Source organism: Schistosoma haematobium, chromosome ZW (assembly GCF_000699445.3).
Source record: "Schistosoma haematobium chromosome ZW, whole genome shotgun sequence".
Classification (NCBI taxonomy): Eukaryota; Metazoa; Platyhelminthes; class Trematoda; order Strigeidida; family Schistosomatidae; genus Schistosoma; species Schistosoma haematobium.
This window is the reverse complement of record NC_067195.1, coordinates 8,404,990-8,426,189: the sequence shown is the minus strand read 5'-3', so window position 1 is coordinate 8,426,189 and position 21,200 is coordinate 8,404,990. Positions and strand designations below refer to the sequence as shown.

General features: G+C 33.7%; 1 protein-coding gene across 1 annotated transcript in view; it reads left to right on the top strand.

Annotated features, from left to right (window-relative positions):
- The window catches only part of MS3_00010292 (uncharacterized protein), a gene marked incomplete at both ends in the record, with an annotated part of 37,158 nt that overhangs the window by 5,079 nt on the left and 10,879 nt on the right, over positions 1-21,200 (top strand). The window contains 4 exons of the mRNA XM_051218652.1: positions 3,846-4,572; positions 9,406-9,620; positions 11,117-11,246; positions 16,391-16,533. Coding sequence (XP_051070292.1) covers positions 3,846-4,572; positions 9,406-9,620; positions 11,117-11,246; positions 16,391-16,533 — 1,215 coding nt within the window. The remainder of the gene's footprint in view (positions 1-3,845; positions 4,573-9,405; positions 9,621-11,116; positions 11,247-16,390; positions 16,534-21,200) is intronic.

Below are 21,200 nucleotides of genomic sequence, written 5' to 3'. Positions count from 1 at the left end.
TTTCCGACACTGTGTGTTATTTGTCCTTTGTCTTTTCCATTTCCTTTCAGGATTAAAAGTTACGGCTTACCTCGTAATGCATTTTGATGATTTCTGTGATGTATGTTTCATCCACTTCCAACATCATTTCCTAATTTCGTGATCAGCTGGAAGTTGGTTTGTTCTCGCTCACAGTAGGCTGTTGTTGATGGTGTCCGAACAACGCACATTCATTATCTTGCGTAGACAATTGTTTATAAATACTTGTACTATTTTGATGATGGTTGTGGTAGTTCTCCACGTTTCAGCTCCGTTTAGTAGGACTGTTTCGACGTTCGTGTTGAAGGATCAAATATATATATATATATATATATATATATGAATCAAGACAACTTGTCAGGCACACTTAAACTTCATAAACGTTCTTTCGTCCCAGTATGGGACTCATCAGCAGTGTGTATTCACTACCTCGCGGGTGAGCCCTCGGTCTCGCAAGCGAACACCTAACCTATAGACTACCGTACCGACATCCGACGGTGTTAATATCCAACTTCAACCGATCCACAGTATTGCGTAACCGTTCTCTACTGTCTTTAGTGAGCGAAGGTCCCATCACTGACACGGATATACCGCACTGGTCACGGTTTCTCACTTGAACTCTAACAAATTCATTTTGAAACCAATCACTAATGAACATAAGATAATTATTAATAAAGGGTTGTGGAGATTTTTGGCCTTCCAGGTTTTCAATAAACGTCTAACATTGGTCCATTCGTGATATTAATCTAAGCTCAATAATCTCCACAACTCCTTACTGATAATCAAATCGAACTATACAAAACTTACAAATCACTAAAACTAACCACCTGAAATAGTCAAGTTTTTGTTGTTGTTGTTGTTGTTGAGAAAGCTGATTAAGTTATTTATACTTGATAAACTATCCACTTAAAAACGAATAAAAAACACAATACAAAAGTAAATGAAGAGTAGAGAGAGAGAGATGCTTGTTTTTTCCAACTATTGACTCAATTTTTTTCATCAAACATGAAAGGACTCAATTAAGATTGTTCATTCATTATTTTATGTATTGATGAATTATGTAATCGTTATTCCTCTTAACGTTATAATACTGATAGTTAGTTTCATCCATTATTATTATTATTATTACTTATGAATATGTAAATAAATCGGCATTTTTTCTGCATAGAAATCAAATTATACTCAGAAAACAGTGTAAAAATTAGTTGTTCCACTTGAAAGATACACTTAATTGAAGTAATATTTGAGAGAGAAAGATATATGGAGAAAGGGAGCAACAAGCGGAACTAAAAAAAAGGGGGAGTGAGAGGGCAAGAGAGAGAGGGGGGAAATAGTACTAATTTCAACTTCATGATGTCATTATTTTCTAACAAGGTAGTTCATAACAAAATTAAATTATACTTTGGTTTAATTGATTATTTGAGTCTCTCATATATTATCTATACTTATATATAGATTGTTTACTGACAAGAAGAAAATTGTTATTTAACAAACTACAATTTAAAACGATGAATAATAGAAGAGAAAAATGTCTATTCTCATTTAAACAAAATAGGGTAGTATAAATTAAGGGAAATAATAACACTACGAACACAACAATATATAACGTAAACACATCGAAAATATAACAAACAAAAACGTAGCTATAAAGCTTACTAACTATTTAGTAGATTATATTCGTCATTACGTCAAGTTGAGTTTAGGTTTACAATCTTGAATGGCTAATGTGAGATGAAAAAACATTACTAAGTATTGGTAGATTTAACTGTTCATATTTTTTTGAGATCAAAGAAAAACAAAAAGAAACCTTTCTTTTAAAGCAATTAGTCCCTTTTATAAATTTCGATAGAACAATGAGAAGATGGAGTTGATCTGAAAAATGTGATGTATTTGAGCTATACATTTCGAACAATCTGGTCACACATATACTTGTCAAGGCATTTTTTATATGAAAATTAATAAAGGTCAAACAAATAAAAGTACAATTAAAATAACTAAGGGGAGAAAAAGAAAAAGAAATTGTCGCGTTATCTTAGGCCATAGAATGACTTAAGGATTACCAAGGTAAATTCAAGGTTACGACAAATTGTTTTTGTACACATAAGGGGGGTTTAAATTTACGAATGGCCAAGGCTTCAATAAACTTAAGAATTCGACCTTGACAATTTCTATACAACGTTCTAAATGCTGTATTAATGTTAATTTTGTGCCCCGTCTCAATTATATGTTTCGCTATCGATGAACTTGGTTTTCTACCTCCTACATTGATCGGATCATTTGACACACACTGATTTTGAAGCCATCTAGGCAAATGTTTCACATTTTTCAGATCAACTCCGTCTTCTCATTGTTCTATCCAAACCTTTTTTTGCTCAAGTTCGTTAGTCAGCTTTCTAAACTGTTTTGTTTTGTGTAGGTTTATAATTCTAGCAATAGTAATAATGAGTCGGCAGTTTAGCTTATATGAATCATTTTCTGAAGTAAAAGGGGTCATTTAACAATCGAACAATCTTGTTTCTTTAACCGTCATGTTCTGAGACTTCACAGTATAATAATTTCTGTTTCATACTTTGTGTGAAGTAAATCCAGATAACTTATTGATATCATAGTTATCAAAGATAATAAGTTTAGATGAAACTTTCTATTTCAAATGGGATACTAAAGTGCTAATGGTAATTAAACTAATGATTTGATAACTGAAGCGACCCACAAATTCTGAGTAAATAGATTTCAATAAGTAGAACTACTGAGCAACTGATTGAATACATCATTCTAGTCATGATCAATAGAGTACAATAATGATGAATTTGCGTTACCAAACAGTGACATTGAAAAGTGGTTGTGTAATATTGCCAGCCAATCATATATAAACAAGTAAACCAATGGATGATGGCTTAGTGTTCGAAAAGTCATGCTGTCCATTATGTGACCTAAAGGTCCTAGATTGGATCTTTGACAGATTCATAAATGTACACTGTCAAATAGTCCCATACTAGGATAAGATAGCTATCCAATACTTCTTGATCTTCAATGATTGTTTAGTTTAGGTCATTTTGTAGTGTTAACTATAAAAGTAAACAAGGTTACTATTTGTAAACAAACTGCGGGACTAAATACTATTACCGTATTGTTTATCAAAACACAGACAAAGAATTCATGATTGAGATCATGAATTGATAAATGTAAAATCACCACTGAAAACCTGGAAGCACTGGACAGCCATTTCATCCTATTGCGGGACCCTGCAACAGTGCGCATCCACGATCTCACTTGCGGGATTAGAACCCAGGGCCTTCAGTCTTGCGCGCGAACGCTTAACCAATCCACGGAATTGCGCGACCGTCTTCCATTGTACTGAGGTAGATACGTGTCTCTATCGGACACGGATTAGCTCCACTGGTTTGGTTGGGGTTACACATTAACACCGTTGGATGTCAGCTGGCTCAGTGGTCTAAAGGTTACGTGTCCGTGCGCAAAGCTGAGAGCCCTCGGTTCTAATCCCGCAAGTGAGATCGTGGATGCGCACTGTTGCAGGGTCCCGCAATAGGATGAAATGGCCGTCCAGTGCTTCCAGGTTTTCAGTGATGATTTTACATCAATCAGTTCATGATCTCAATCAAAAACTTAATAATCTCCACAACCACATACTGAAAAAAGAATTTATGAACAGAACCATTTCTGACAAAACAATCAATATTTTTCCTTTCTTCTATCAGATTTCATTCTGTTTCCATTCATTATTCAAATATATTTTAAATCATGGTTCTTTAATAGATGTAATAAAAATAACCCATTTTGAATTGTTATCATTCTTATTTATTTTTAAGTGTTGAAATCAACAATCACAGAAATGAATATAAAACAATTGAACATCCAAATAATATTTGTTTAAGTGAATCAGCAACACCAACACCACCACCACCACCAATAACAACAAAAACATCATCACCACCTTCTACAGCTTTACCACTGGATGAAGGATCACAATTAGCTTATATACAAGATGTACGATTTCATATTAATCAATTAAATGAAGATGATAATAAATTATTTGAACGTTATAATTGTTTATTAATACAATTACGTAAAGAGAAACGACGTTATCATTATTTAATTAATCGTTATCAAAGATTATTTAAACAACAGAATGTTCTGGAGACTTTCTCAAATAATTTATTATGGAATGTAAATAATGAAATAAAAGATTATGATATTAATAATTATAATAATCTTAATGATTATGATAATGATCCTATTCATAAACTAGATTATCTTAATTATTCCAATGATTATTCTACTTATAATCATAATAATAATACGACTACTATAAATAGTATAAATGGAATGAAGTTGCCCAGTAATAATAATAATAATAATAATAGCGATTTTCCAATATCAAGACGTCACCCCCACTATCACCACCACCAGCAACAACAGCAGAAAATTCGTCAATTCCATCAAAACAAATCAAACAACACAATAAAATCACATCGTACACGTTCATTAACACGAATGAAAAATATGATTAAAGATTGTAATGTCAAAGAGAAAAATGTAAGTTGTTGCATTATAATAGTCTTTTTTTAAATTATTAACAAGTAAGCTAATATTACGAGTTATATTATTATAATGATGATGGTTATAAGTAGAATCAATAAGATACAGTTTATATTAATTAATGTGTACACATTCTAGGTCGTATTGATGTATTTTATATCCGTGTCTATGTTAATGAACAAAGAAGATCTACTCATTAGAATATTGAGTTTATTGTGTAAGTAATCAACGAATAATATATTTTGTTAAATAACTTTTTGTCTTATTACTAGATCTAATGAATTGAAGAGTCATTTGTTTCATCATTTTCGTTTTATCATATATTATTATCTGTATGATTAATTTGTTAAAGTAATTTAATCTTTCTGGATCAAAGTATCAGCAAAATATATGTATTTCCCAAAAAGTAGTCATAGGAAATGACAATTATCAATGATAATAAGTGACTAAATTATACATGGGTTTCGCTCTCAAATGCCCTGGTACAGCCGAGAGTAGGGAGAGTCAGCTCTCCCTTTGCAAATGCTCTCACATGGCCACGTGCATATAACCACTAACAGGGAAGTCCTACTCACTGCCTTCTCGCATCATTACTGTTGTTTACGAAACTGAGAGGAGGAAAAGCGAATTTCCGGCTCTTTAACCAGGTTGGTGGATATGGAGGATCCATTTCAGGGGGTTGGGACACCTTGATTCCAAACCAATGGTGTGCATGGGCTCTAGGATTCTGAGCAGAACAAATGGCGTGTGAACCAATCGCTGCTCACCAGCTACCATGGGACTGCATCTCCTAACGTTGCTCTAGTGCCTTGTGGATTAGACCTTTAGGTTGAAGGCTCCAGGTGTGGCTCCATAAGTAAACTACCTCCTTCGGTTTGGACACCCAGGGAGTATCACAGCCCTCACACAAATCGAATGATTTATTTGACGCATATCCATTTGGCGCCTCCTTGTGCCACTGTTTATGTGTTTAAATAAGTAAATAAATCTTAAAGTATCAATATGTCAATATCACAAATAGAGACAGATTATAACTCACAAAGCACTTTGAACAAAGATCGATTAACGTTGAAAATGTACGCAATAGATACCAATTAGGTGATTCAAACTGATAGTGATTAGTGTAAAACAATCAAGATTTCTAGATTCAACTCCGTATGAAGTCGTAGGCGATATGGAGTTGAAAAGACCCAAACAACAGAACGAAATAATTTAATATCTTATGTCAGTTCATTTGAAAAAAAACTGACAAACAAGCCGGTGGCTATCAGGACTTACTACCTAAGTGGATAACGCGATGGCGTTTGGAGCGAACCGCACTGGGTTCGAACCCCGGAGTAATCATTAACTCTGAGATGCAAGTACATCCAGCTGAAGAGTCCCACATAGGTCGGAATGCGCGTCCTGGATTCTACTGCTAGCCATTATCCATCTTTGCTCAAAGAGATTATTCATTCCTATAAAGAATTTATTAGACCTAAATATTTAGATAAGTAATGAATAGTGTAGAATATTGTAGAACGATATAAACTCAGAAGATATAAAGTTAATTAGGCAACGAAAGTATTTTTATTATTTGTTTGAAGAGCAATTAAATAATGTAAAATTCACGTGGTATTGTTTACTTGATTCTTCCCATTGATGCTTAGGACTACAATTGATCAGTTTCTTATTCGCATATGTACATACTGTGCAGGTACATCCAGCTGACAAGTCCCAAATCGGACGAAACACGCGTCCTGAATTTCATTGCTAGCTACCATCCATGTCTATTTATGAAGTTAATGTATTATAAAAATATCTCACAACAACATTATTGTGTTGACTCAATAAGACTGTTGAAATAGTGGTTTAAAAAGATATAGCTTGTACATGTTTCTTTGAATGTAGTTTATCATCTGAAAGCTCTGAATTTGTAGTGTCGGTTGCCATATTAAGCCCATATAAATTATTCTAGCTTCTGGATAGGTCAATTTATCCATTCTTCTTGAGTCAAGTTTCAACCATGTTAATTATTCACTTATCAACCTTGACTGTTTTTGTATGAGCGTATGTGTGTGCACTTCTTATTATATTCATCACGTTTGTATCATTTTTGTTCGACTATAAATATCGATTAACGCTTTGGTTATATCGAGTTGGCTCACACGCCTTCTCCACTGCTCGTCATTACGCTTCGCTCTCTTCTCTTCGCCTCATTCCTCTGGCTGCCTGCCTAGATCGATGAGTGTACAAAATAGATGTATTCGAAAATTCATCCTCATATTTGATTTATTTAATTCCGTTATTCACCTATGTGATCTAATTCGATAATTATATACGAGGATTGAAAATATATATATTTCGACAGCAATCATTCATACGATCTAATTGGAGTCAGATAATGGGCCACATAAATATATTGATACTTCAAATGTATTTAAATACATCTATACATCTATACAACTAAGTTGTTAAACGATTTCTTTTATATTTTAAAAGGAAAAAAACACTCTACAGTACTTAAATAATCCAAGTGAATGAGGTAGATTGTAAGAAAGTTGTATTAAGTAATTAATCCACTTTTATAAGGTAGCTTTGAAAACTGTTCACAAGTAAATTATACACAGTACAATACTTAAATATTTAGAAGCCAATAAAAGGTTCTAAGCCTATTTTATGATTCAATATGTTATCGAATCTTTCATTGATTGTTAACTAATTTTCTTAATAATATCAGAAGGGGTTTTTGTGGATACTATAACAGTTTTAGTAGTTGAGATCATACATCAACTGAAGCTAGACCACAAAGAAAAACCTGGAAGCACTCATTGAAGACAATGGTGTATGTGTCGCTCAATTTCTTGGATTAGTTGAAGTTAGACATTAACACCACCGGATACCGGCTGGCTCAGTGTTCTAGAGGTTAAGCGTTCGTGCACGGGACCTATAGGTCCTGGGCTCGAATCACGCCAGATGGGATCGTGAATGCGCACTGCTGAAGAGTCCCACAATAGGATAGAACGACCTTCTAGTGCTTCCAGGTTTTTCATGATGGTCTAGCTTCAATGGACTCATAATCTCAATTATTAAAATTTTCTTATTGTTCAACAAAATAAGAAGACTAATGGAATAGACGGGTTTTTTTAAAAATGGATTTTGATTATTCTTCTGAAGAGTTTTCTTTCAATTTAAAATTCAGTGGATCACTATTTGCATTGCAATTAAGTTGATACTTTCATTTCACTTTAAATTTTAATCAATCAATCTTAGTGATTATCTCTTTTTTATCTAAACTCTTCTAATGTTTACTGATTATTCCATGACAACATCCTTAAAATTTAGTTATCTGATTCTTAATGAAGACGAATGAATATGAATTTTTTTTCTTTTTTCTTCTCATCATAGCTTAAAATCTGATAATTGAAAATATTCAGTATATGGATCGTCAAAGAAGATGGATATCTATAGTTTGAAGCTAAATTAATGTGAAACTGAAAAACTGAAACTAATTCTGATTACGTGTTTTTTTTATGTCCATGCATGAATATTGTGTTTTAGGGCTTGAATCAGGATTTTTAAATTCGAATTTTTGGCGCCATCCAGTGATTGTATTATTTCATTCCTTCTTTTTTAAAAATAAATATAGCTCATTATATATATATATAGTTTTAGAAATAGTTTTGCGGCAATTATTCAGTTTAATGATGTCTTACACTGGGGATTTAATTTAGATAAATAACAAATGAACATTATGGAATATTAAATAGTTGTTAAGTCGTAGTACAGAACCCTACAGCACTTTATGAGTGCATCATCTTTAAACCACTTTGAGAGCATTCAGTTATACTTAATTTCACCTTCAATTGTTTATTTTTTTCTTAATATTTGACAATAACTATGCTGATTATAATAACTTACGAAATATTTTCACATACACTGAAAATAATTCAGTAGCTAATTATGCTTCAATTTTTATTTAATATTTGTAGGTTTAGAAATAACGTCTTAAGTAATTTAAATTTTGACGGTTTTTCACAAACAACAAGATACCCGAATTTACTCAGGGTAAAGAACGGAACGTATCATCATCATCATCATCATCATCATCATCATCATCATCATCATCATCATCATCATCATCATCATCATCATCATCATCATCATCGTCATTATTATTATTTTATCCTCACATGTGAGATGTCAGTAAAATTATTGGAAACTAGAAACATGAAACAGCTATATCTTGTTTTACTTCTGAACACATCACTAATTATGCACACTAAATTTTGATCCTACATTTCGAGATATTGTTGTGGTAGCCAAAACCCATAAGATCTTAATCTTACTCATGAACAAAATCGTAGGTAGAAAATGTTATAGAGTTGCTAAATAAGGCAAAACAGTTTGTGTTTTCCGACCATTAACAATCTTCATTGAAAAACAATCTTAAGATTCTAAACAGTAATAAATAATAATTCGCTTGGTATTATTTTACTTGAATCTTCCCATTGATGTTTAGGATAGTAATCGAACAGTCTCTTATTGGCATATAAGCATACTGTGCGTAAATAGAACGAAACGCGCTTTCTGGATTCCGCTGCTAACCTCTATCCATCTTTGCTTAGTAATAAACATTTTTGATTTCTGATGAAAGTTTCACAACTTATATTCAATACATTCAATTCCAAAATCTAAATTATAAAGTTTCTTTAAAAATGATGAAGCTTCCATAATTGGTAACAAATAAATTATTTAATAATTTTTTCTCCCCGATGATGACTATTGAATAACCATTGAATATTGAAAATTATTGTTTGTCTTATTCTCTTGTAATTTGTTATACTTTAGTCTAATTCTACTATGATAATTCAAAATGAAATATTACAACTTAATCAAGTGGAAGCGATGCGTAATTTTTTCACACTTTACACAGTACAATCACAACAATTAGATGAAGATACTATCAATGTTAGTGAAGAGTTGGAACAATGTAGAATAACAATGAATCAATTAACTGAACAACTTGATGAAATTGAATTATGTCGAAATCATTTAGTTTCTAAGTGAGTTAATAATTACAAATAATGAATTTTGTGAATCATTTGAAGTTGGATATTAACAGCTTCGGATACCGGCTGGTTCAGTGGTCTAGAAGTTAAGCGTTCGCGCTTGAGACTGTTTGGTGTTGGGTTCGAATCCCATGGTGTGGGATTGTGGATTCACACTGCTGAGGTTTTACTTGGTGGTCTGCCTTCAATTAACTCATGCACTTAATTACTAAATTACTATAATATCCACAAAATCCCTTCGTGAAAATAATAGATTGTTGAAGAAAAGATTAGATTTTAATATTTTAACTGGTAAATACTAAGTATTGTACTTTAAGTTATTTGGATTAATACACATGTACTTATGTCCAGGAACTATGTATATAGTTAATATTTCCGATTTTCCTACAACGTATACTAGTGTATATGAGGTGTAATTATAAACCAGCTATTTAAAATAGATTGCATTTATTTATTGAAAGTCGGGTAGTTGAAGCATTACTGATGAAACTAGGAAAGGATGAAACAAACTTTTAATTCAAGTTTACAACAATCACTCTAACATCGCTGTTCCTTAATTTTATTCAATGAGAGAGGTGAAGGCAGTATAAAATTTATGTAAACACATTTTTGTGAAATCAATAAAGATTGGTCAGTTTATATTGAAAAACGTCTTATCTATTTTAAGTAGCGAGCTGCTTGAATATCTGAGCTATCTGTTCCTACCATCTAGATATTTCAACAAGTTATCTGTTTTTTTGTCTTAATATATCATTATGTCTATTAAGCACATGACCTATTCAGGTGAATTTATGAAAATTGTACGACCTTTCACTATACAACTTACAAATGTACAATCAGACTCATTGTAGTTGCTGGTAATATATATTGAAAAGAATGAACATTGTTGCGATGTTGATTCGTGAATCGCTAACATATAAACGGTGATTGTAGTGAACGAGAATACAAGTGGGGACAATCAAATGTATTTCAATACAACATTACAGAATATCTTAATAAAATTTGAGTACCATATAATAAATACTTCATATCCAAAGTTTCATTCAATCATCTCATAATTTATTGTTCCTTCATTTTTACAACAATCATTATCAGTTTTCACTTTCTTTTCTTCAATCTTTTTAATATTCTACCTCCAAGTATTTCACTTTCGATTGATGATACATACTACTTATACCTATCGACATTAGTAGGATACATCACAGTGATCACTCAATATTTATCGTCAGATTCGATCAAGAAATAAGAAACGGAAAACTTGTTGAGATACTTTGTGCTGAGAATTCTATATTGTACTAAAAAGAGAATATTGAATAAACCGATTAATAATAATATTGTCATACTTAATAATGCTTTGTAAATAATTCTGTCGTACTTTTTTATTTGGAATACATCTTCTTTATTACATGAATGTGAATATATTTATCCCATTTATGATGTGATCTTTATACTGTTTTCCTTTATTATTATTTCTTTTTAATATTTATCAGAGAACTCCATGTACTTTTAGAAGCACATTCATCGTTGAATCCAGATTTAGAAATTACGTATACAGTAGATCATGTTTCATGGACTCCTAGTTATGATATAAGACTTTCAAGTTCAACAGCTACGTTAAAAGTAATTTAATCTTACTATTTTTCGTGAATTTTTGCTTCAGTAATGTTTTTTAAATATTTTCGAATAAATTTGATTATTTATTTTTGTAGATTATCCCATACTGGGACGAATTGACTATCTAATGCTTCTAGGTTTTTAATGATTGTCTAGTTTATATCAACTCGTGAATTCAACTGTTAAACTTTCAGTCTTTACATAGTGATATTTCGTAGACTTATCCTTCAACTATGCATAATTATGAGATTTGAATGCTATCGATCTTATTGAAATTTACGTGTGTAATGTTTCTGAATAGCATTGATTGATTTTAATCATCACATTATGGTTTGAGATTTCTGAAGTCCCCCCCCCTAGAATTTATAATTGTAAATAATTGGTTTTACTCAAATTCTATCACACCGGTCTAGTTTTGTGTTCTAAATCCCGTTAAATTTTACGTGACTAAATCGCCAATCAGAACATCGACCTATACGAGCTTGGTACTGCGCCAAACCAATGACGCGTTAAGCAGTACGAGCAGCCTAGAGTCAAGTCTGATTTCTTATTGGACCTCCAAAATAGTAGCTTCTTGTCTAACCCAGATGGCTAGTCCAGAACAGCTATATCAGCCACCGTTATATGAATCGTGTATTTCAAACATACTTGGTTTATATACAAACAAATTAGACCTCATCATACCATAAAATAGAAAATAACAATTATACAAGATCAAGCCAAGATTGGCTGTGTGTGAGAGACTGTAACTAATAAATTGTGAATAACCTAAGAATAGGAAATTGTATAATAGTAATGAATAGGTCAAATGGAAACTCATAATAAGGGAAGTGTAAATAAATATAATCTATTTACCTAATAGTTACATAATAAGTATATATATATATAATAACAGTCAATAAATAGTTTCCAGAAGTTACTCATAATTTAACCTTCCTCGGACACAAAATCCAGAAAGCTTCACTACTGAATCATCCAGCTCAGGGACTAGTAACTCAAAAAGTCTGTTTTAAAGCTTAATAAATTTTGGTGTATCCTCTAAATATTTTTTAACTAATAATATCAATCTCGTGAATAGTATAATTCTCATCTTATATAAACTTATAAAAAGAAAATCTCGTTTTAATGTAAATCGGTTTCAGAAATCTGTATATTTTTCTCAAAACGATATGTACAGAGGTTCAAGTCTATCCAAAGGGTAATTTGTGTACTAAGGGAATATGCAGAGTAATTTGAGAGAGGATAAATGTAAAAAAGCGAACAATCTTACAAGAGCATATAATGCACTTAAGGAAAGCAATAGACAACAATCAACAATAACACAAGTTTCAGATCTAGGAATCGAAAATAGAAGCGGACAGTTTAACCAGCTACGTATGAGTAGACTTAAACACATAAATTATATTAATGATTTGGTCACAAATGTAAGGGCTAGCAACGTAATGAAAGTAGATCTGTTACAGTGTAATCAAGTACGTTAAATACAGAACTAAGTTGAATAAATTATTCTCGTCTTCCATTTATGACAGATCTTTCAATCAAATTGTAAATATTTGGTTTTTTTCTTATTAGCCCAGTTCGGAATTAAAGTTTTCTTTAAAGGATGAAGAGGTGAGCACCATAAACTTTTCACCATTTAATAGAGGGTATCATTTTACTTATACATTTAACTTAGTCATTACACAATCCAAATTTATGGATAAATTTTTGTTAATATCAAAAAATAGGGATATCCCTTTAATTCTTTCGAACCAATCTAACATGAATTAATCAATAAACTTATATGAATTAAGGTTAAAAACATGAACTAGTGAATGATACTTCATTAGTTGAAAGATGTCTAACTTCTTGAGAAAATTGATGCTCTTATGTTAGTTACTTAATTAGACAGTGACTGTGTACTATCAAAGAGTTCTGAATTAGAATGAACTACATTTTCAGTTCTTTCTAGTTTTAAGTGATTGTGTAGGTAGAGTCAGTTAGTGATATAAATTACAAAGAGATAATTTACCATAAATTAATTCCATGAAATCTGTAATTGTTCAAAATGTGTGTGTTACGAAATTAAGTCAAATTTATTGCACGATCTTTTAAAATCAATTAATACAATTTCTTGAATTTATTTTTTTTCCCAAAATTCTTGGGATCCAGACACACACACACACGTTCATGCACGAGACCGAAGGTTCTGGGTCTGAATCCTTCGAGCGTAATCATAGATGCGCATTGATAGAGAGTCTTATCATACGACGAAACGACCGTCCAGTTCTTCCAGGTCTTCAGTGGTAGCTTAACATTCATCGATTCAAACAAAAACTTAATAATTTCCACAACCTCATACTGACAAGACATAATAATAAATTTCACAATAGAACTAATTCTCATCAATGACTAATACTTAAAGTCATATTCAACCAAAAAAGATACTTGAATCACAATCTTTTAGTGATAAAACATTTAAGGCAATTTAGAATAGATTTCTATTACTTATTCAATATTTATTATTAATATTGAGTAGTTTCACTAAGGTCAGACAATCATTTTCATCAATTTAATTACGGTAAATTATAAAATATTGAACCATTAAATATTCAAGTGTTCAAGTGTTAAGGTGAAAAACATTTGATAATCAAATAAAAATGGATAAATTCCTTCAAATGAATATTTAGGATACATAGGTAGGTAGGTAGGTGGATAGGTAGGTAATATGAGTCATTTGATCATTTTGAATGCAAGAATAAAATGGAAGATACTTTAATAATATGAATGAAGATGTATGTAAGAATGAGCTTAAAAATAGACAAAATATCATCTTTAAAAATGAGTTACAGTTTGTTTGCCTTAAGGTGAACAATTTCTATTGTTGTTGTTGTCGTTGTCGTATACTTTACACTGAATTGTGTTCGAAAAAAAATCAACTCAAAAAACATTTTATCCCCCTTGGGAATATTAGATTTGAAAAATTTACTAAACTAATAAAAAGAAACTAGAACAAAATGGGGTTCATTCGAAGATAATAATAAATTACATTAATGATGTTGATGATACGAATGATCAATAAAGTTGTCTTACTGTCGATTGAAGTAATTGTAAAAGAAGAGGAATGAATAAGAATATTTAAAAAAAATGGTGTTTGTATGTGGGGGGGGGAGGTACAAAATGTTATTAAAAGTTAGTCTGTAAACATTCAAAATTTATACCGTCTTATAAAATAGAACACATCAGACAACCAGTAATGTTCAGGTGACTAATAAAAACAAACAAACAAACAAGAATTCAATAGAGAAAACGCAAAAGACAACACACTCACTTCTAGTTTATTTAATGATAAACGAAAATCCTTAAATAATTACTTTTACAATAAATCATGTAGAAAAAAAATAACAACAACAATGTGAAAAAGAAGAAGAAATTTTTCCCTAGAGAATGAGCAAACAATACAGAAAAATTTTTAGTTTCTTCTATTAGAAGTCATTTAATCTGTTTATTTTGAATATGAACATATACCAATAAGAGACTGATCAATTGCAGTCCTAAATAACAATCTGAAGATACAAATGAAAACAATACCGTGTGGATTTAAATTCACCCCATTCCACAAGCAAGTGGTTATCAGGATTCAGTAGGTAGATGAATAACACGATGGCGTTTGAAGTGAACGGTACTAGGTTCGAGTCCCAGAGTGAATATCAACTCTGAGATACAGGTATATCCAGTGGACGAGTCCCAAAGAGGACGAAACGTGCGTCCTGGACCACTCGAAATCTGATCAAATTTTGATAAAACCTGATTTGGTATCGGGTTTTGGAGATTGTTGAGTTTAGACTGATATCATAAATGGGTCACTGTTAAACCACCATTGAAAACCTAGAAGAACTGGACTCGTGAGCAGTGCGCATCCATGCTTCTCTACCAAAGGTAATCAAATCCGAGATCTTTGGTCTCGTGGGCAAACGCTTAAACTCTAGACCACTGAACCGGCACCCAGCAATGCTAATGTTTAGCTTCAACCAATCTACGATATTACGCAACTTTCAATTGTCTCATAACAGAAACGGTTGAGTTCCATGCGATAGGTGAATCGTTTACGTGCAAGGCCTAAGGTTTTGGGTTCGAATCCCCTTGGTACAGGATCGTGTAAACGAATTGCTCACCAGTCCCATACAAAAAGTAACCAATCGTTCAGTTCTTCTTGGTTTTCAATGGTGGTCTAACATTAATCCATTCATGATAGCAAGCAAAACTTGATGCATTTTATCATGTTATCATTGTTCTATTAGCGGATTTATGAGAAGTAAAATTAGATATTTTCTTTTAAAACTCGTAATCATTACATAACTAGTGGTTTACTAAGTTCACATCTAGAAAAATAAACAGTTTACAGTTAAGATAACATAAATGTTATTCAGTTTTGTTTAAATAAATATATTCAGTAGATAACTTTTGAAAACTATAGGTAACTTAAATTAAACTCTATTAAAAGGTTACAAAAGTATAAATAAGTTTCTTTTTTAATTTTTGAGTATTTCACTTATTAATTATAAGCTCAGATAAAATGTATGTTAAAACTATACCGTTTCGGTGTATTGACAAAAACTCTTATTGAAGATAATTTGTTTTCCAGTGCTTCCAGGTTTTCCATGGTGGTCTAGCCTCAATCGACTCATGATCTCAACTATTGAAATTATTACAATCTCCACAAAACCCCTTCTGATACTAAACAACATATGCTCACTAATGACTGGCTTCAAGATGTATATCCTGGAGTTCTAGTGAGAAGCAGTGACTAGTGGAGTTCAACCGGGCCTGTTGTGAGATAGTAACTCACTGAAGACAATGGTGGATGTGCCACTCGATTTTGTGGATTAGTTGAGGTAAGACATTAACACCGTTGGATCCTGGTCGGGCCAGTGGTCTAGAGATTAAGCGTTCGCTTGCGAGACCGATATGTTCTGGGTTTGAATCTCGCAGGGGAGGGCGGGATCGTGGATGTGCACTGCTGAGGAGTTCCACAATAGGACGAAACGGCCGTCCAGTGCTTCCATGTTTTCCATGATGGTCTAGCTTCAATTGACTCACGATCGCAACTATGAAAATTACGATAATATCCACAAATCCCTTCTAATATATTTTATTTATTCAATTTTTAGATTATCTACTATGGTACTATACGTCAGAATACTGGTGAAGATTGGGAACTTGGTAAATTAACTTTATCAACCGCTGAACAAGATCATTTCAATGATGTACCGCAATTAAAGTTAGAGCAACTATCATTTAAAAACAGTGAAAAGTTAGTTTAATATTATAACCTTTTGTTTATTTGAATTTTTCATTTGTCAACATTAAAACTAACGTATCTCAAGTATATATTACAGAACATTTTAGTAAAACCTGAGGACCATGTAGTAAATACTTCATTTGCAAATTGTCAATCGATTGTCTCAAACTTGATTGTTCTTTCTACAAAATGTCAATCAGTCGTATCAGACTTCAATGTTTTTTCGCTTCCACAGCAATTATTCTCTGTTCTCGCCCTATTTTCTTCAATATCTTATCTTTCCACTACCAAGCATTTCACTTTCGATTGATGATACGTACTACTTGTATCTGACGACATCAGTAGTACACTTACTTACTTACTTACGTCTGTTACTCCCAATGGAGCATAGGCCGCTGACCAGCATTCTCCAACCCACTCTGTCCTGGGCCTTCTTTTCTAGTTCCATCCAATTCTTGTTCATTTTTCTCATGTCTATCTCCATTTCTCGGCGTAATGTGTTCTTTGGTCTTCCTCTTTTCCTTTGACCTTCAGGATTCCATGTGAGGGCTTGTCTTGTGACGCAGTTAGGTGCTTTCCTCAATGTGTGTCCTATCCACTTCCAGCGCTTCTTCCTGATTTCTTCCTCCGCTGGGATCTGGTTTGTTCTCTCCCACAGTACGTTGTTGCTAATAGTGTCCGGCCAATGGATCTGAAGTATTTTGCGTAGACAATTGTTAATAAACACCTGTATTTTCTGGATGATGGCTTTTGTAGTTCTCCAGGTTTCTGCCCCATACAGTAGAACTGCCTTGACATTTGTATTTAAAATCCTGACCTTGGTGTTGGTTGACAGTTGCTTTGAGCTCCAGATGTTCCTCAGTTGTAAATGTACTGCTCTTGCTTTGCCGATCCGCGCCTTCACATCTGCATCAGATCCACCCTGTTCATCAATGATGCTGCCCAAATATGTAAAGGTTTTTACATCTTCCAAATCTTCTCCGTCAATTGTGATTGGATTGGTGCATTCTGTGTTGTATCGGAGAATCCTGCCTTTCCCTTTGTGTATATTGAGACCTACTGCTGCTGAGGCTGTTGCCACACTGTTCGTCTTCTCCTGCATCTGTTGTTGCGTTTGGGATAGAAGGGCCAGATCGTCTGCGAAGTCTAGATCATCCAACTGCATCTTAGATGTCCATTGTATCCCGCGCTTCCCTTCAGACGTTGACGTCTTCATGATCCAGTCGATCACCAGGAGAAAGAGAAAGGGTGAGAGTAAGCAACCTTGCCTGACACCGGTCTTCACTTCGAACGACTTTGTCAACTGTCCTCCATGCACGATTTTGCAGTGTAATCCATCATATGAGTTCTGTATGATATTGACTATCTTCTGAGGCACGCCGTAGTGTCGAAGAAGTTTCCATAGTGTTGTTCTGTCCACGCTATCAAATGCTTTTTCGTAGTCAATGAAGTTGATGTAGAGTGATGAATTCCATTCAATTGATTGTTCCACAATGATCCGTAGAGTTGCGATTTGGTCTGTACACGATCTATCCTTACGGAATCCTGCCTGTTGGTCACGAAGTTGGGCGTCTACGCAGTCCTTCATCCTGTTTAACAATACCCTGTTGAAGACTTTTCTTGTTATTGAGAGAAGAGTGATGCCCCTGTAGTTATCACACTTGCTGAGATTGATTGGGAGGTCCGTGGGTGCTGCTTCGATGTTGGGTGGGTTCAGTGGAGCTGGTCGATTCAAGAGTTCTTTGAAGTGTTCTACCCACCTGTTTTGTTGCTCTTCAATGTTGGTGATTACCTCGCCTTCCTTGCTTTTCACTGGTCGTTCTGGTTTGCGGCGATTTCCAGAGAGTTTCTTTGTCGTGTCATACAATTGTCTCATGTTTCCTTCTCTTGCAGCCTTTTCCGCCGTCGTTGCTAAATCTTCCACATATTTACGTTTGTCGGTTCTGATGCTCCTCTTCACTTGTTTGTTTATTTCCGTGTATTCAGCTTGTGCCTTGGCTTTTTCTGCTCTTGTTCGGCTGGTATTGATCGCTGCCTTCTTGTTCCTTCTTTCTTGAATCTTATCCAGTGTATCAACAGTGATCCATTCCTTGTGGTGGTGCTTCTTGTGACCCAGGACCTCATGACATGTTGAAGTGATTGCCTCTTTGATCCCCTTCCAGTTGCTCTCCACAGTAGTTCCTTCTCCATTGAGTAGATCATGAAAGGCCTGGAACTTGTTGCTGAGGACTATCTTGAATTTGTTGAGTTTGTTAGTATCCTGGAGAAAGGCCGTGTTGAACTTTTGTGATACTGTCCGCCCCGTTGTCCAGTGCTTCTTGAGTTTCAATTTCATCTTGGCGACCAGTAAGTGATGATCTGATGCTATATCAGCTCCTCTCTTGGTTCTCACGTCCTCTATAGTCCTCCTGAACGTTTTGTTGATGCAAATATGGTCGATTTGGTTTTGTGTAGAGTGATCCGGTGAAGTCCATGTGGTTTTGTGTATGCGTTTATGTGGGAATATGGTGCCGCCTATGACCAGCTTATTGAAGGCACATAGATTTGCAAATCTCTCACCGTTTTCGTTTCTTTCTCCCAGTCCGTGTCTTCCCATTATGTCTTCATATCCAGTGTTGTCCGTTCCAACCTTGGCGTTGAAATCTCCCATCAGAATGGTCAGGTCCTTTGTTGGGCACTTCTCGACGATTGACTGCAGCCTATTGTAGAATTGATCTTTAGCGTCTTCATTGTAATCGTTGGTAGGCGCATAGCATTGGATGATGTTCATTGAAATGCCCTCTTTCTTTGTTTTAAACGAGGCTTTGATGATCCTTGGTCCATGAGATTCCCATCCTATAAGTGCATTTTGCGCTTGTTTGGACAGCATCAATCCAACTCCTTGTGTATGTGGTGCATTTTCTTCTTCATGGTCGGAGTATAACAGGAGCTCTCCTGTAGTTAGTCGTTGTTGTCCAACTTGTGTCCAATGTGTTTCACTGATCCCAAGTACCTCTAGGTTGTATCTTCTCATTTCTGCAGCAATTTGGAAGGCTCTTCCGGTGACCCACATTGTACGAACATTCCATGTACCTAAATAAATGGTCGCTCTGGTTGTCAGTAGGGGCATCGGCCTCGTAACTTCCGAAGGAATTCGGCTTTCATCATGAGGCGTCATAATTCTTCTAAATGAAGACCTTCTGACTCCCGGGGCAGAGTTTAAAAGGTTTGAATAATTTTTTCTGGTTAGCGTTTTTTTAGCGAGTTAGTTTTCTACAGGATGGGGACGCTAACCCCATGCCCAACCCTCCTCCTTTATCCGGGCTTGGGACCGGCAGTAGCCCCCGGAGGGACTCCAGGCGGAGTTATCAGTAGTACACACCACAGTTTTATTATTTTGTTATGCATATTGAAAATTAATGATTATATCTTAATGTATAGGCGTGTTGAACCGATTTTTCAATATTATTTGTGTTTACAAGTTAGATTTTGATCGTAGCTTAAGTGGAATTTTATTAGTTAAAAAGAACTTAATTGTCATCAATGGTGAACGTTTTTCTATTTATCAATCTAGTTTACGCTGAATCTTTTAAGCAGTTCATCTTTTTTACAAAGTGTTGGGGATTTCAGATCACCAGAACTCACTTGATAAATACCTTATAAATACCTTGTTATCGCGCCAAAAGAGTCCATTTTCACTTTCATCTCATATTTCCCACTTGGAAGGATCTTAAATGCTATTGGTTCGTTGTATGTTTTAGTATGCGTTTTTGTAACGCTTCCCAAGTACAATTATATTCTGCATATATACGTTTAATTTGGCTGCTTGTGGAATATATTTCAACCATTGAAATTACTAAAATCCCCACAAAACCCTTTCTGATATTAAAAGTTTGTTTCTTTTTTAAGTAATGAAAATATTAAAGGTTTTCTATATACTCTAATTCTTAACATATAATGTTCCTCCCTACCAAATATCGACATCATAAAACTTGAGTTATAGTTATATCGAATTCAGAAACTTCACTTTGTATAATAAGCTTAATTCTAATTCAAAATAATCTATATTTACTATACTTCTGATATGAGTTGATCTTCATGGAAGTGTATCACTGTGTTAATGTAACATTTCTGGCCTAAATGATAACATAAGTCATGAATTTTTATTAAAAACAGAGCACATTTATCTAGACTGAAGTCATAACTTAGAAACCTAGTATTATTATTATTAAATGTTTTAATTTTGTCGAGGTTCCATATAATTTGAGAAGAATGTTCGTCAATAAATATCCAATGATAGTAGTTAAGAATCATAACATTACAAAAATTGATTAGAATTAAAAATCTGGGATATTGAATCATGCTTTATTATCTCATTACTGTTATGACTTCCGTGAGGTTTCCCTTGTATATTTGTTTATGAGTTTTGTTTGTAGTTATGAATGAGTACAGTTAATTAGTCTCAAATTAGATTAAAAGTTTTCTAAAGCCTTTTAGTTTAGATATCATTCCATGATACAGCTCACCTTCTAATAACCACATTCCAATATATGTAGCCAGTGATAAGAAGACAGTTTTATGTACGAATAAATATTTATTTAAACTAAACATCCCACTAAAGTTTTTATCCTCAATTCAATCATAGTTGATTGAACAATCCATTTTTTCCATCTTTAAACCAGCAATTCGTGATCTTCATC